Source organism: Gallinula chloropus, assembly GCF_964237585.1.
Source record: "Gallinula chloropus genome assembly, chromosome: 1".
NCBI lineage: Eukaryota > Metazoa > Chordata > Aves > Gruiformes > Rallidae > Gallinula > Gallinula chloropus.
The window spans coordinates 185,861,485-185,879,307 of NC_140085.1; the positions used below are offsets into that span (position 1 = coordinate 185,861,485).

Consider the following 17,823-nt stretch of genomic DNA (forward strand, 5'->3'; position numbering starts at 1 on the left):
TTGCTTTTCTTTCACACTAGCCCATTTCCTTGGCGATGGCCCCAGGGACAAGGGCTCCCTTTGTTGCATGTATGTACAGTGCAAACACAGCAGGGGTACTGGGGGGCAGTTTCATTACAGAAGCATTTGCTACCACTCTCCTCTGCCAGCATGCCTCTGACTCAGGCTGCATCAGTAAAAAGTAAATACAAATAATGTACATCTGCATGAAAGGTGGATGATACACACTGCATCCCCTGCATACACCTCTACCGATGTATTTACCCATACACATGTGCACGTGTGTTGATGTTTAGGAGATGCGATACATACGATCTGAAATTCGTGACACAACTTTGCTTTCTGGAGCAAGTCAAGATTTCCTTTATCATACCCAGTGAGATAGTCCATTAAAAAAGAAGAATAAAATTGCACAGGGCCTTGCATACCCAAGAGCTTGTCTCCCATTTTAAACTGCATAATTGTGCTAACGAGAAATAACCAGGTTTTTTCCTTGCAAATGTTGCAGTGTTTGTGTCTGCAGACTGTGATGGGTTTAACAACAGCAGTCTGATTGCTTCCTCTGTTGGAGGAGGAAGGTGGTGCTCAGAGAGCAGCCCCCACCTTGGGCTTGGTGCGGAGCCAGAGGGGCACGGGGAGAAGCAGATGCAACACACAAGACCTTACACAACTGCTCCATGGGGCTGCAGGGGTGTCAAAGCACCTGGCAGCATTCCTAGGACAGCCTGGTGGCTAGCCCTGTTTTGGAGGTGGCCTCTCCAAGGTTCCAGTGAGTCTGCCTTTGCAGATAAGCTGTGTCTCCTTGCAGTGGTTTGGTTTAAAAAAGAGACTTTTTTAAAATGTGAGCCACTCATGTGTGGTCAGTGTGTCCTGACTTGCAGTTTGTCCTCCTCTCCAGTGCAGTGAGATGAAGACGTGCGTTCATAAAAACTGAGTGGGGATCAAGAAACAGTGAGCAGAAAGTTGCAGGACAGAGGGGAAATAAGTATGTGCAGGGGGGCTTTATGTGGCAGCCCTCTGCAGTTCAGAGAGCTCCAGAGGTGGATACACATAGCTCAGTTTGGGACAGAGCTGGCTGGCCATGAGCAGGGACCATGGACCTTGGTTGCATCAAGGGAGGTGGCAGGCGATGTGCGTCCACAGAAACTGCAGGGTGGGTAGGCACTGCATGAAGCCCTGGCCCCCTGAGGGACTTCTTTGTTACCAGCATGCTGAGAGGACCCTCTGCTCCTGGGAGCGCTGGGATGCGACTGCCAAATAGTGTTCCACAGGGGCAGCTGCGTGCCCGAGCACTAGGAGCAGGAAGATGGAGGTGCTGTGAAATAGTTGTCTACTGTTAATAACAGCAGCTTGACTCTATTAATAGCAACAGCTTAATTAATAAAAGGTGCGTAATAAATATTGTCTGTGTTTCCCCCCAGCTCAATTGTTTATGAGAAAGAAGGAAATCTAGGAGGAGATGGGGCAGAGTGGGAACCGGGAGCTTTCTACTGGGCCATGCATCCCCATAAGAACACAGGCCAGCGTTTCCAAAAGAATTAATTGAAAGGTGCCACCTTAAAAATTATCTCAAATGTTTTCAATTCCTCCAGCTTGTTATCTGTGTTACAGAGGACCCAAACTTTCTTTCTCATGCTTTATCTGGTAGCATTGTTGTCACAAAGCCTGTTTAGCCAACACCCCGGAGGCACATCGCAGCAACCCTGAGTTACAGTATAATCTCCCACTCTTAGAACAGTTTTCTAGAGCTTTTATTCCTAAAAGCTCTGAAATTAAACTGGGCATAAAGTAAGACACTGCAAGCCTTATTACAAAACTAGTGTGTAATACACCAGGTAGAATCACTCCCCCCTCCTCCCCTTGACCTCCAGGTCTCCTCCTCAACTGAAGAAAGAACATTTCCATGAGAAGATTTCTATGCATGTCGAAGCACATGCCTCTAATGTGATGGTATCTTCCTTCCTTTCTCTTTTACAGCATCCCTGTAGAGATAAACGTGGGTGTTTACTTGCAGACTAGTCACTTGCTGCTATGGACATTGCAGCTGGCAATGGAGCTGCAAGGAGGCATATTTAGGAGCTAAGAGACATCTTCTGCGTCCTGCTTCCAGCTACACCCATGCATGTGAGAACGAGCCAGCCCAGCCCTCAGCATTGTGTCTTGGGTGGAAATTATTAAAATATTTGAAAGAGCACTTTCATTTTAATTCCAAGATTTTTTGGGTGCTCCAATCTTTGGGCAGACCTTAGCCTACGCTTGTGTCAGACCACAGGCGATGATGTGTTACAGAAAAAATTAAGATTTTTTTTTCAATTTTGTTGCTTGATGCAGCAAATATAATGCTTTTTATCTCTGGGATAGTGGGCAGGTGCTACAAGCAGCCAGAGCACGCATCTTGGGAGGAACATCAAAGCTGACTAGACTGAAGCAAGGGCAGCTCTGACTTCCTTTGCCAAAACTTGATTTTCAGTAACTCAAATGAACCGACTTTGTGACTGTACATTCTGTTCAAAAAGGACCTTCAACACTAAACCCTCAGTATATTTACAAACTCTTACCTTCCTTTCAAGCTAACTTCTCCTGCATAATAGACACTGCATGTTTCTGCCCATCTTTACTCTCCACCCCACCTCTGCGTGCACGTCCTTGCTGAGTTCTGGAGCCAAGTCATTTCGGAGCAACAGCGGTGACAGGGGAAAAGGCATGTTCACACAGATGCCTTAAATGAGGAAATGCTGATGACACCAAACGTGGCAGCTGAATACAGTCAAGGATTTGTAACAGACTCTTCTTCTGTTTCTTTCTACTATTTCTAGTTCCACTGTAGCTTTCATGAGATTGGAAAGGGGAAGAAGAGCCGGAATTGCCTGCAGGATTCAAACTGAGTGTGCACCAGGGATTCACATAACAATACTGAGAAGCTTTCTGCGTGATCATCTGGTGCTTTCCTAGTACCTCACATTATTCTTTGTTTTCTGAATGCTGCTGAGTTTGGAAGCTGATATTTTCATAGAACCATCTTTTATGAGCCTGAGATCATTTCCTAAATGGCAATACATATCGAAGCTATCATGGTATAGATAAAATTGCACCTGGTTTTATATTTATCAATGTTATATTCCATTTACCATTTTATTACTCAGTTATACAATCATTCTGCAACTCCTTGCAGCTTTTGTCTCTCTAGACTCAAACCTGAGCCACAGAATCACAGATGATAGGTGTTGGAAGGGACCTCTGGAAATCATCTAGCACAACATCCCCTGCCAGAGCAGGATCATAGGACAGCATCCAGGCAGGTTTTGAATGTCTGCTGAGATGGAGACTTTACAACCTCTCTGGGCAGCCTGTTCCAGTGCTCTGCCACCCTCACAGTAAGGAGGTTCCTTCTATACACTTCCTATATTCAAGTTTATGCCCATTGCCACTGTCACTGGTCCCATCCTTCTGACACCCATCCCTGAAGTATTTATAAGCATCTATAAGATTCAACCTCAATCTTATCTAGGCTAAACAGTTCGAAGTCCATCAGCCTCCCTTTGCAAGAGAGATGTTCTAGTCCCCTAATCCCCTTTGTAGCCCTTTTTTGTACCCTCTCCAGTGGCTACCTGTCCTTCTTGAACTGAGGAGCCCAAAACTGAACACAATATTCCAGATGAGGCCTTACCAGGGCAGAGCAGAGTGGGAGGAGAACAGTCGACCTGCTGGCTACATTGTACTTGATACCCCTCAGGTTGCCATTGGCCTTCTTGGCCACAAGGGCACACTGCTGGCTCATGGTTATCCTGTCGTGCACCAGAATTCGCATGTCCTTTTTCAGAGAGCTGCTTCCCAGCAGGTCAGCCCCTAACCTGTACTGGTGCCCGGGGTTATTTTTCCCTAGGTGCAGGACCTTACACTTGCCGTTGTTGAATTTCATGAAGTTACTGGTGAATTGGTGTGGGCAGTAAATTCTGTGTCTGACTTCCCAAATTCCTTTCCAGACCACTTATTGATATATTGAGCAGCCAAGAACTAATTTTTAATATACTTTATTTGTAAACTTTTAGTTAGTAATCCATAATTATGCATTCTCTCTTATTCCACACATTTTCTTTATGGGCACTTGGCGAGACATTTTCTTTACGGGCACTTGGCGAGCGACGCTGTTGAAAGCGGTCAGAAAATTTAAGCAAACTTTATGAGCCAGATCACCCTGACATAAATACTCCAAAGACCTGTAGCAGATTTCAGTTACACCTACTCTTTCATTATGGGTTATGTCAATTGGCATGGTATGGTCAGCAATTCTATTGGTGCTCTCCAGAAACCTCACACACAGGTGTGGGTTGGGTTTTGTTTTGTTGTTGGGTTTTTTTTTTCCTTTCCTTAAATCATTTAAATCATGTTTTCCTTTTTTTCATTTCCTTCCTCTGGTACCAAGGAAGTTGTAAGCAAAAGTTAGTATTTCAAAAGTTTTCTGAAAATACTCAATGACCTTAATGAAATGAACACCTGCTAACAACTTCCCAGTTTGTTTTAATAAGCCATTTACTGACACTCTGATTGCAGCCAGATCTTCCAATTAAAACCCTGTCAAAAAACGTTAACAGCATGGAAAGTTTGTTAAGGACTTCAACAGCAAGCCCAGATTTAAAAAACCCTCACTAGCTATTCTGGTCTATTCTCCCAGAAGGATTCCTTTACACCTTGACCACATAGTCACCCAAATCCTTTGACAACAGTCAGAGAGAGTACAGTTCTGAGAGCTAGGAGCAGAAACAAATTCAGCTATATCAAATCATGGGGAGATAGTGTTAATCCTGTACAGTGCATGGATAGGTTTAGTGCTGGCAGATCCAATATCTAAACTTCCCTTCACACAGCCAACATTCTTTTGGATTTGTTTGTTTTTAATAAAAAAATGCTATGAAAATATTTTGAAATTAAAGCCTTACCAGTTTCCCACTGCAAGGCAAGTTTTCCGATGTCTGCTTAGAAAAGGAGCAGAGCAAGAGATGACTCAGTCATCATCTGTAAATAACTCCATGGGGGATAAGAAAATTTCCGTATTAGGACTCTAAGCCAGCTGAAAACAGAAAACATGGGGTTGAAGACAAATGAATCCAGATTAATGTAAAGCCTTCCCTTTATAATGATGTTTATTGGCTACTAGGAAGTATTAAAATATATAGCCCTTAGTTATTGAAGAGATTTCTTAAGTCTTAATTTGCTTGTAAGAGATCCCTTCATAGCTCAGGCAGAATTAATAGGATTATTCCTGCTGTAACTGGGCAAAGATTTTTACCTCTGTTTTGCAGATCCAGCTGCACAATTGTGTTCAATTTCCTCAGCCTTGTAACACGTGACTTTATGATAAAGTATGTCTCATTTCTATCAGTGTTCCTTCAGCTTTAACACAGTAAGAAATCATCCCACTTGCATGGATAAATACTCTCCTACTTTCACATTTCGTATCAGCAATTTGACTGGGATGGTTCATGAACTCAAATATTTTGGGTTGCCTAACTCAAAGCAAAGGCTGTGTTCAGCATTTTATGGCAACTGCTGGCAAGTACATTTTTTGCAGATTCAATCTCTAAAAAAAGTAGGGAAAAAAATACAAAATCAGAGCAATGGGTTTTAGAGAAAGGGGAAGTAGAATTAAATCTGTGAACGAGATCGAGTAAACTGAGCTCTAATCTCACTCAGGGTCACTCCTGTAGGGCAATAACACTGGCATTACTCTGAGTATGATAATGCTGCTACAGTTATACCATTATATCATTTCCAAAGCCACATATTGAGAGTAACTCCATTGAAATCGATGACACAAAGGCTAGAAGAATCAATTCACCATGCCCAGCTGTCTCTAGACACTTTGTTACTGATTATTTTTCTTCCCTAGTAAAAACAATGGAAATAAATAAAAAGTGGACACAAATCCAGTAGTAATAAGCCAAAAGGGCTGTAATACAATTATCTGCTGATGTTAAAAGCAATCTGTTTTGAATCGAGGAAGTCTGGAGCAATTCGTTGTCTTTATTCACCAACTCCAAGTGTTCAGAAATTCCCAGCTGTTTACTAGCACTCAGGTACCCTGAGCATGCCAAGCATCAGCAGGGGTTTGGTGCCCTCTTACGTTTCGTACAAGCAAATTCAAGTAACTGAAAAACACTTCTTGGTGAGGGATCACTCGTGAAGGCTTCTCGGGTTACAAATTGTGTCAACTAAGATAACTAACTACTTAATGCTTCAAAGAGGTTAATAACCACTTTAAAGTGGTAACGAGCACCTTCCCCTTCAGCTTTTATCTCGGCAGTTCAGCCTCACTAAACTCATCTTGCACAGCACGAACCTGGTTCAGGCTCTTTTTGTTTTGCCTAGGTATTTATTGTTAATCAATGAATTGTTTTAATAGAGCAGGTTTATACTTCTTGGGAATGTCACCCATTTAACGATCTTGGTACTTACCCAAAGAAAAGAATCAATTAAAAACCAAAACAAAACCACACAACCAAAACCCAAAAGAAAGAAACAAACAAAAAAACCTCACCCAAACAAAAAACTCAAACCCAGAAAAAAACCCCAAAGGTCTGCAAAGTGGAGACATCGAAACGTGGAATATTCCTATTTACTTGGATACTACAGTGATTACTTCTTACACTTAGAAAGTTGGCATCAATTAACCAAAACTAGATTCTTCTTCAGGGCCAGGGGCGGGGAGAGGGATGGTGTCTAGTGATCACTAGACACTTACGATCACTATGATCGCTTATGATCGCTAGAAACTTATGTTTTCTTTCTTGTCTAGTTAACAGTATAGTATTGATTTTTTTTTTCTTGTGCAAATATTTTTAACCCATAGAGAAGTAATTTCTTGATCTTCTGTAAACTAAACAGGTTGCTTGGTGCAATCCCAAGCACAACTACAGGCTGAAAGGAGAATGGATTGAGAGCAGCCCTGGGGAGAAGGACTTGGGGGTGCTGATCAATGACAAGCTCAGCGTGTGCAGCTCAGGCAGCCAACCAAGTCCTGGGCTGCATCAAGAACAGCGTGGCCAGGCCATTGAGGGAGGTGATTCTGCCCCTCTACTCTGCTCTTGTGAAATCCCAGCTGGAGTACTGTGTCCAGTTCTGGCATCCCCAGTGGAGACATTGAGCTGTTGGAGCGAGTCCAGAGGATGGCCATGAAGATGATCAAGGGGCTGGAGCACCTCTCCTATGAAGACAGGCTGAGAGAGTTGGGCTTGTTCAGCCTGGAGAGGCTCTGGGGTGACCTAATTGCAGCATACCAATACTTAAAGGGTTTGTACAGGGAAGTGGGAGAGGGACTGTTCACCAGGGCACTGGGTTTAAGGGGCACTGGCTTTAAGCTGAAAGAAGGTAGGTTTAGGTTAAACATTAGGAAGAAATTCTTTACTATGAGGGTGGTGAAGCACTGGAACAGGTTGCCCAGAGAGGCTGTGGAAGCCGCATCCCTGGAGGTCTTTAAGGACAGGTTGGATGTGGCTTTGGGCAACCTGGTCTAGTGAGGATGTCTCTGCCCATGGCAGGGGGGTTGGAACTAGAAGGCCTTTGAGGTCCCTTCGAACCCAAAGCATCCTGTGATTCTATAAATCTTTTCTGGAAGTGCACCCTGATTCTATATTAAAAAGTGTTTTGTTGGTTTGTGTTTAATTTCCCTATTAGCAGCAGAAGAGTATACAGTTTAAATACTTCGTACTTAGGCAATTCATCGTATCATTTTACTAATTGCTCAGAGGAAAACATCTAAGATATATTTATGAGCCTTTTTTATACCTAAATCAGAATGCATTAAGAGATGGGCCACAGAAATAGTAATGTATAAAGGTAACATGAAATTTTAGATTAAATTTGAATATTGGTATCAGGCATTATTAAATATCATATAAAAGTGCTCAGGACCTTGTACTCAGGAAAGCAATCCATTGCAATGGAAACATTAATCCTGTTACAGAAACAAAGCACTTGAGCCTTTCATAACAGGAAATTCTCAGTTTATTTTAACAAATTATCATATTATGCAATTTTTCAAAACTCAATGTCAAGATGATACATAAGCAAGTCTTCAAAGAATTAGCAAGTTAGTGAACAAATCAATTTTTTTTAGTCTGACGATAGACACAGAGGTAAAAAGAAGTCTAAATATCTCATACTAATTAGTAAGTAGCATCCCTTCACAGATACCCAAATGCCTAGAGAGGTGAGGCACATACTGGCACCATGGCCTACTTCACTGAAGCCAGGCAAAACTGGACGAATGCTCCCCATGCCAGGGGTTGCAGAAGCTCGTGGAAAAAGAGAGCTGCGAGCAGATCCATGCAGCAAACAGAACCCTGCAGAAGTAGTTTAATCATCAACATCCAAGAGTGCACTACTCCTTCAGTGAACACAGAAGCATATTCCAGAGAGCTTCAAGTTTCATATGGATGTGCAAAGGAAAAAATAAATAAGGAGAGGATGTGGCTAGGGAGGACTGATGTGCCCAGACCCTTTACACCACCAAGACACACTCGGATATAGTTAATCCGATTACAATAATCTATTAAAAAAGAAATCCACCTTGTGGAGGTGACAAATATCTAAATTGCACACAGAGCAGAGATCCCTGAGCTACTGGAGATCCAGTTAGAAAGTCTATACCACACACTGCAAAGCAATGTGGACCTCAATCCATCTAGGTCTAGAGAAATTACTGATGCTTTTTTCAGCTAACAAATATTGCTTAGTAACTCCCATCCAAGACCACATGAAAGATGGAACAGATCTGCTAGTGTATAACCCTGAAGTTCTGGTTCTACAGCTTGCAAGTGGGCAGCCAGATCTAACCTGCTTTAGTTATCATAAACAAAAGCATTCATATTTAGTGCATTAGTCTCAAACAGTCAGGCCATCAGGGTCCACAGCTGAGTTACTATCTACAGAAAATAATCAATCTGACTTTTCTGGGCAGTTTTCCATCTGCTGACACAGAAATCTGTGATCATAGGTTGAAACTGCCAAATTAAGATGCATTTGCTTTTGATAATAACTTGAGTGAAATGTTATTTCTCATCATAATTATTCCACTTGCCATGTTCCCTTTCTCAGGAATTTTTTTTAAAAATTGCTTCTATTAGCTGATAATTAGCCTTAAAGTATTTAAAAGTAGAGTAAGTGTGTGGAAACAGCAAAAATCCTCACAAATGTTTTGACAAACTAGTAGGTAAGGAATTACCTTTACAGAGGTAATCAGTTATTCATTGTCTCATTTCTGCCACCCCATTTTCCCCATCTCAATTTCCTACACCCCATTCCCTCTATGGTATAAAGTGAACTAACTTAAAATCTTGTAGCAACCTGTAAAGAAAATGGAACCACTCCAGACTGGGAACAGAAAAAGATGGCATTTTTCAGGAGAGAACTTGGAGGCATCTGCTAGGATATAGAGTAAGAAACTAGACATTAATGGAGTTGATGAAGTCTAAGTTTGGGAAATAAAATAGTTACAAACCATAGAATCATAGATTAGTTTGGGTTGGAAGTGACCTCAAAGATCATCTAGCTCCAACCCCCCTGCCATGGGCAGGGATACCCTGCACTAGGCCAGGTTGCTCAAAGACCCATCCAACCTGGCCCTAAACATTTCCAGGGACGGGTTTTCTATAACCTCTCTGGGCAATCTTTTCCATCTCCAAGTCAAAACAGATGCACTGCTGTTAATTGACAGAGCTTCAATAAAACTGGGTCTCCCAGTCCCTAATGCCCATTAAGACTTTCCTTGCAAACTGAAACTTCTTTATCTTGAGGAACTTACATAAATGAGTTGAATTTTGGTATGTTCCACTGTGAAATCTTATGAAATAGAAACCTCATGTTGATATAAATCAAATAAAATTAAGAATTTATTTAGTTAAGAATCAGTGATGCTCTGCACATACATTTAATTTAGTCTGTAGTGCTTGGGAATCGCTGAGCATCAGCTTCACATGGTGAGAAACTATGCTGTTCATCATCTGTTTTGTATATTCTTTTGTCATAACTGTTATTATTATTATTGTTACCTACTTGCTTTTCTGTCCTATGAAACTATCTCAGCCCAAGAGTTTTAGCTTTTTTTTTTTTCTTCCCCTTTTTGCTTCCCTCCCCCACCCCACGATGGAAGTGGCAGAGTGAGCAAACGTGGTTGTTTTAGCTGCTCAGCAGGTTTACCCCCCACAACAGCTTATTACAGACTTCACCATTTTAGCTGGAGCTGAAACCCTGTGTTTCAATGTTTGCATCATTAATCATAGAAACATGAACGCTGACATCAGCATCCAGCAGCATCTTACTCAACATCATAATACAACTCCATATTCAGTGTAGGGCAGTATCAGCACAATGATTTTTAAAAAAATAAAAAAGGGAGCAAACATGAAGATGAGGTATTATCCTCCCAGGAAATAATTTATACACTTCATTCAGACAGTTCACTGAACAGCACACATGGGTTAAGTAGAGGATGACCCTAAGATACAGGATGACCCTATATGTTTAAGAAGAGCAGCTGTGTTTGTAGAATTTTATATTAAAAAAGTAATTTTATGATTCCAAACAAGAAAAGCAAAAAGCCACCACAGCATTACTTAAAGGAGTGACAGCTTGAGACCATGTACTGCTCCAGGACTGCAGAACCACTAACACAGATTCTCAGCTCTCGAGTTCTGGGAGCACAGTGTTCTGAGCTTGTCTAAGGAAACACAAGCTACAGAAAACTCAAGGAAACGTGGTCATAGGTCTTACATGTCACGTGTGTGGCTTGTGCCACAGGAGTTGAGGGAATCCATTAGGTTAAGGGTATGTATTTTTGTACTTGCTGGGCTCCAATTTCTGCAACATAGACTGCTCCACTCTTCATGTCTACATCCACAAGGTGTGGTTTGGTTTCATCTGCCAGCTGGACTGTGTTGACCATAACACAGTCCCCAATAGAGCCAACTGGTGGTGCCACCAAGATTGCCAACCGGTTGATATGCAGCTGAGCTACGATCAGGTATTTGTAATCAGCAGTGAATCTATAATGGACAGAAATATGGTTTTGAATTATGAAATCCACAAGATGTCATTTTAACACAGCCATGTGTTAAGACAAACAAAGCCTCATTAATAGTCAGTTTTGAAGGCTACAACAGACTAAATGCAATGAAATAGTGACAATTAACTTGTAAGCCTTGCTCTGCATGTCGCTCCTCCTCGAGACAGATTAAGCTAAAGGAGAACTTGTTCAAGACAATCTCCCTGCCTGTAAAAGCTGCAACATTAAGGTCACCAACACTCAACTTGAAAATTAAGTTCCTAATCCTACACTCAAATCCATGGGGCTTGTTATGAAGCCAGGATTTACTCGTCAAGATACAACTGTCCATAACTTTGCATACAATTAGGGCCCAGCACCCTATTAGTTAAACTGGTTAAATCCTTGTCATCAAGCATTAAATATCAACATTTTAATTCACCAGTAACAGTACACCTTATAGGTAATTGCATACTTCTAGAAGAATTGCTCAACAATACCTGACAGAATAGGGTCCATCTTCTGAAAAACAGCTACTCCAAGACCCGAGCCATTCCCCTGTGATTCTATCAAAAACTTGGATTCTTTTGTTGTCTCTGTCTGCAACCCATACCTGTTAAGAATAAAAATCATGGATGTTCACAAATAAAATACATTAGTTTCTCACATGAGCAAAGTATCCTGCAGTAAAAAAGATGTACACCTTGGCAGAACATCTGCCCACATTCAAAACTCTGTAAGTAGATATGACTTCTAGATATAAACCAGAACTATGCCACATAGTTAACATACACAGATTACACACTACTTTAGCAGAGAAATCAGTGCCTTCACTTCAGTGGCTATGATATGGATGCATTTAGTAGGATTCCCCCCCGCCAGTGAGGACAAATTCCCAATTATTTAATTCTAAAGATACTGGTCTGTCACCCGCTAACAATCCAGTCCTATGATGACCTCATCAGCAAATGCTCCAGTAAGACTACTACAAGTACTGAGAAACTTAAACACTAAAAGCATTTTCAGTACATTTTGTCTAATCAGTTGTGTGAAGTGTATCTGTGCTTCACCCTGTGCTAAGTGGGTTCACGAACACTGCAAGCTAGCAACACCATTAGACAGTTCCAGGGAAGTTCTCCCTTGTATTACAAATCATTGACATTTCATAGCTGTTAGACAATGATTTCTAGCCTAGGGTGATGATCAACACCACGGTGTCAATAAAACCATACCCCAATTGCCATCTTTGTATGTATATACTTACTGTAACCCATCAACACAAAGCAGCCATGCCTTTCCTCTTCTCCCTCCCACCCTGCCAGTTTTGGCGGAGAAGTGATTTTTATAAACGCTCCTTACTCTGGTTCAGACAGCACCAGCAGAATCAGCTCAAACCAGTGATTTAACATGGTTTAGCCAAGCAATCTCATTTTCCCTGAAACAGATTAAGGAGCAATTGTGTAATTCTTCTGCAAGAGCAAAGGCCCAACTACGATTAACACCGAGCAGAAGTAGACTCTTGAATGCCTTGGGCTGCACGCAGCAAAGGACTGATGTCCATAACCTGCCTAGAGCCTTACTATCACTGTTAAGTTTATTTAGAATTTCCAAATATGAAATTAAAGTCCCTTAAAAAACCTGAGTACTTCAGTTGGTATTTATTACAGAACATAATTCTCCTATACTCCCATAATGGTGACCTGTAAAAACAGCTGGATGAACAGCTTGTTGCTGCATGGACATTGACAGCTTAACCAGGCAGAACCTCACAGCCAGCTACTTCAGCAGCTTCTGCTGTACGAAACTTCAGCTTGAATGGTCAGAGGCTGAAAACTATAACCCATGTAGAAGTGATCCAGATCACAACAGTTTAATTAAAATTAAATACAAATTGCTTTGCTTAAATACATGTAAAAAAAGACTGTTGAAAGATAAAAAAAAAATTGTAATTTTTCCTTTATTCTTTACCCGTCCAAAAAGATCCATTGTTACACTGTGAGGAATCTTGAACTGACCAATGCCGGTCCCGTTAGTTCCAGTCAGCCAAATCGCTTTGCTATCTAAACAGTGAGCACCATGAAAAACAAAAGTTTTTTTAAAAACTGCAGTGAGAAAACAACAAATTAAATATTTTTTCAAAGGTGGAATTGCTAAACCTTGGCTTTTTAAGCCCAGTATCACCCAGAAATACTGGAACTACTATAGGAACTACTGGATTGTTACTAGTGGTTTCAGGATTATGGTTAGAAATATACCCACTAATACACAAAACCCATAGTGTAAGGCTCTGTTAAGCACTGTGTTAAAAAACCCCAAACAAACAAAAAACCCCCACAACTCCCCCCATATACTTCTATAATAATAATTATTATATATATATCAACAGTTGGCTGATTATGATATTAATTTGTTTACTAAATTGGTTTTTTATATTATCACCTGGCAGTTCTGCATTTTAACAATCTGCTATTTTATCAACTAGGTATTGGCAGAATTATTTTTTTATGATGGCACAAAGGAGAAATGGTACCACCCCCCCACTTCCCCGACTGCACACATGCACAGCCTCCTCACTTGCAGCCCTAACCAACATTGACTGAAAATGAACAAGCTAATTAGAAGCACGGAATAATTTAAGTATAAAATATCTCCAGACCCCATTGGGTCCAACTTGCTTCTCAAAGCAGGAATAGCTTTGATAAATCCAACTCTGGAGTTGGATCGGGTTGTTCCTAACTCAAGTTCTGAGCACCTCCAAGAGTGGAGACTGCACATTCTCTCTGGAAAAACTATTCACCCTCATTGTGAATCTTTCCCTCCAAAAATCAAACTGGAATTTACTCTTCTTTCATCTTTTTCTCAGTGTTCCTCGTTCTTCACTGCACACCCCCAAGAAACGCGTGGCTCTGTCTGCTCTACACCCTCCACTACTGACTTGAAGACAGCAGTAAGAATTGTCCTTGGCCTTCTCCTGAAGACCAAACTCATTCTCTCAGCCTCCTGTCACAAATGATTAGATTTCACCTGATGTGACAAGCAGTAAACCAGAGCCTGATCCAACAAAGTCTTCAAACTAATGTTAAACAACAACTCTTATAGTCCTTGCTTAAAAGCATTCTCAAGCTGCATTATTTACAATTAAATTTTAATTCAAAATTAAAAGTTTATTTTGAGGAAGTTTATATTTCCGTACCGTTGGATAGTTTGAGCAACCGGTTATTCATTCCTCCATCTCCATCCACAACATACATATCTCCACTTTCCTCTACAAAGATCTCTGCTGGTTGATCAAATTGTAGGGGGATCAAACTCGAACCAGCATTACCTGGTGTGCCCATGATCTGCAGAAGTTTACCTGAAGGGCTGTACTGTTTCACAGTGTGTCCATATTTCCCTGAATTAAGGAAGGAAAAAAGAAAAAGTGTTAAAACATCTTAAACCAAAATGTAATACAACTGATTACCAACTTTAAAAAATAAAATCTCCTGACATTCACAAGTGATAGTAAGAAATTAAACAGACAAAATTCTAGTGAGAATGAGACTGTGGGCTAGTAGATCCATAGACTATGATATTCCTTCATTGCATTAGGGCCACCAAACCTAGGGCAGAGGGTAATTCTAGCTGGAAGATTATTTTTTTTCTCCCTGATACTTCTCTATTGGAAAAAGAACTGAAACCAAACTAAACATGACAAAACAAAAATAGAAACCCATGACCCTTGCTTGCTAAATTCAGAAGATATAAGCAGACACATCACAAGTCACAAACCTTCAGAGCATTTTGTGCAGAACCTGAGAACTTTGTTCAGAGCAAGAAAAGCACAAATCTATCTCAGAACTGTTTGACAGACTTAAATGAATTGCTTGTTTCAAGTAGTGTCTGCAATATTAGCATTTTCTTCCCCATCTAATATTTCTCATATCACCACCATGCATACCTGTTCCAACATCTGTGATCCATACTGAACTATCTATTGCAGTGTTCAGTACAAAAATACCATGAGGCATTTCAACAGTATTATTCCAGGAGTACAGAAAATAGCCTTCCTCTGAGAACACAAGTACCTTTGGTACATTATCTCCCCTCTGAAAAAGAAAAAAAAAGGTCCATTAAGAAAAGGTTAATTGTCATATTCTTGAAAATTCCTCTGTGCAAGGTTTTTGCAACATTACATGAATCATGAGAGTTACCCAAGACTGTCTGCTAGACTTCATTTTTTCCAGCTACACAAGAGAAGGGTCTAAATATAGCATGCAAAAACCTTCCACTCATTCTAATCTTTCAACTTAAATCACATAGAGTCCAATTTTCAGAGCAGCCAAGCTCCTGCAGCTATCTTGGACTTCACTTTCAATTATCTTTTTATGTTCTTGCTGAAACACACGCCAAGCATAACACAGGCATGAAAAACTGTAACTGTACTTACTAGCTGCACTCAAGGACTCATACTGTGCTCTGTAATTAAACTCCATCACTTTCCATGGAGAGAAAGCATGACATAGCGATACCAATGCATGGAACTGGGTAAAGGCAGTGAGTGAACTCTAAGGTAACTGGCTGAAAGAGCTGTGTGGTTTTGATTTCATGGGGCAAAGACTGAAAGAGTGGAAGGGGAGGAGTCAGCTGCCCCAGAAACAGTGTAACTTACCATTTGAGGAGAAGCTACAGTAACTTTGTTAAGTCAGATCATGCATTCACATCACAGAAGTTTAACTGCTTTAAAATCATAGAATCAGTTGGGTTGGAGAGACCTTTAAGATCACCAAGTCCAACCCCAGCCTAACCCTGGTTAGTCCACCTCTAGACCATGTCACCAAGCAAATCATCTACATGCCTTTTAAATACCTCCAGGGATGGTGACTCCACCACCTCCCTGGGCAGCCTGTTCCAATACTTGACTACCCTTTCAGTAATGAAATTCTTCTGATGTCTATCCTAAACCTCCCCATGTGCAACCTGAAACCATTCCCTCATCCTATCGCTTGATACCTGAGAGAAGGGATCAACCCCCACTTCTCTACACCTGTCTTGGCTATATCTTATATTTTCACTAATTTTGCTACAATTCACATATCTATACACACACACATACCGATATAAACCAAACACTTTAAAGGCAAAAAGCTAACAAGGTGACAAAATATTATTCTCACTCACTTGTCCCACATAGACCAAACCATGAAGAGAGTCAACAGCAACACAGAATGTTTGACCAGTGAAGTATTCTGGAATTTTAGGCCAGCCTATGTCCAGTTTGAACATCTGTTGCTGTCCCTTCCGAGTAAAGGAGTAATCAGAAGCTTTTAAAACCTGAAAATAGAGAAACAAGTATCTGTTAGTAACTAAATCCCACGAGGCTGGGATCAGAAGAACCAGCAGAAGAAAATAATTGTGTACTGAAGCATTATACACTGATATATTAAATTTAAATTAATACAACAGATAAACAGAAATAATCTTGTAGCTACAGTTTTAGACCACAAATGGGAAAATTTTGACAAACTGGAATTTAGCTATTGAAGTCCTCTGGGTTAGGGAGCTCTCGAATAAGAAGGTAAGAAACACACCCCCTCAAATTTCTTACATCAAAGTCGTTATTTCTATCTGTAATCACACTGCAAAAACAAGGAAAATAGGAAAGAAGGCTCACAAAAGCAACAGAATTAATGGCAGCTTCAAGAAGGCATGAAAATAAGTCAGAACACATGGAAAATAGAGGTCAAGAAGGAAAACTACAGCTGACAAGCGGAGCAACGCAAGATTACCAGGAAGGGCAAAACTCGAGTCAATGGTTAACAGGAAATAAACAAAAAAAAAAAGGACAACGGGGAAAAAGAGTAACAAACTTCCCGCTGTTCGTTCAATTTTTCCAACCGAAGAACGAGAGCTAAGGGTGGGGGGATCTAAGCGCTGAAGCGGGCGGATCGGGCTAGGACCCGCAGCAGCCGCCGGACACCCCGAGGGCCCAGCCAGGGCCGCTCCGCGCAGGGCGGCGGGCCAGCCGGTGACAGGCAGCTGCGAGCAGCCTGAGAAGAGACCCAGCCACGGCGAAGGAAACGCGAGAGCCATCAAGCCGGGAGAGAGCCCGGCCGTGGGGAGCGCGAAGCTGCGTCACCCGCGGACCGCGAAGCTTTTCCCTCGTTCCCTAAAATTCGCAGGAACGAGGGAGAGGGATGGCGCAGCGCGCACGCCCCGGGAGCGCTGTGAAGCCACGGAAACAACATCCCCCCCCCGCCCCGCGGGAACGGCGTAAGCCAGGGGAGCGGCGGGAAGGCACCGGGACGAACCGCAGCCCTGCCCGCGCCCCCGCGCAGACCTGGGACAGGCGGCCGCGCCACAATCCCATCCCCGCCGGCCCCGGGCGGGCTCCTCCCGGCCGCCTGCCAGCCCCGGCCCCTGCCTTGGGGCTAGAAGCTGCAAACGGAGAGCTCGCACAAAGCCCCTGCGCTTCGCCCCCTCCCGCAGGCGGCGGAGACGGGCACCCCATCCGCCACTCACCTGCGCGCCCCAGAGCAGGGCCAGTACGCCCAGCGAAGCACCAGCCATCGCGACCCGCGGCCCCAGCCGCCCCTTCCGCCCCATAGAAGCCGGGACGGGGAGGAGCGGGTCTAGCGGGCGGGCCGCGTTGCCATGGCAGCCAAGTCACCGCCCCCCTCCCGCCGCTGGGCGGCCGAGGAGGAGCTGGGGCCTCCTCCCCCTTCGCTGCTTCTGCTGGCATTGTGCTGTCCGAGATCGTGCCGGCTCCGAGGCGAGCGGTGGCAGCGCAGAGACAGGCCAGGGAG

At 42.4% G+C, this 17,823-nt stretch overlaps 1 protein-coding gene across 1 annotated transcript; it reads right to left on the reverse strand.

Annotated features, from left to right (window-relative positions):
* Positions 1 to 10,810: 10,810 nt before the first annotated feature.
* Positions 10,811 to 17,594, reverse strand: NHLRC3 (NHL repeat containing 3; the record flags this gene model as incomplete). Its single annotated transcript, XM_084280405.1, has 7 exons — positions 17,540 to 17,594; positions 16,199 to 16,351; positions 14,979 to 15,126; positions 14,232 to 14,432; positions 13,007 to 13,098; positions 11,539 to 11,651; positions 10,811 to 11,039 (listed from the first exon to the last, which is right to left on the reverse strand). The coding sequence occupies exons 1-7, from the start codon at positions 17,585 to 17,587 to the stop codon at positions 10,811 to 10,813; spliced, it is 984 nt and encodes a 327-aa protein (XP_084136531.1). The 5' UTR covers positions 17,588 to 17,594.
* Between the last annotated feature and the right edge of the window lie 229 nt (positions 17,595 to 17,823).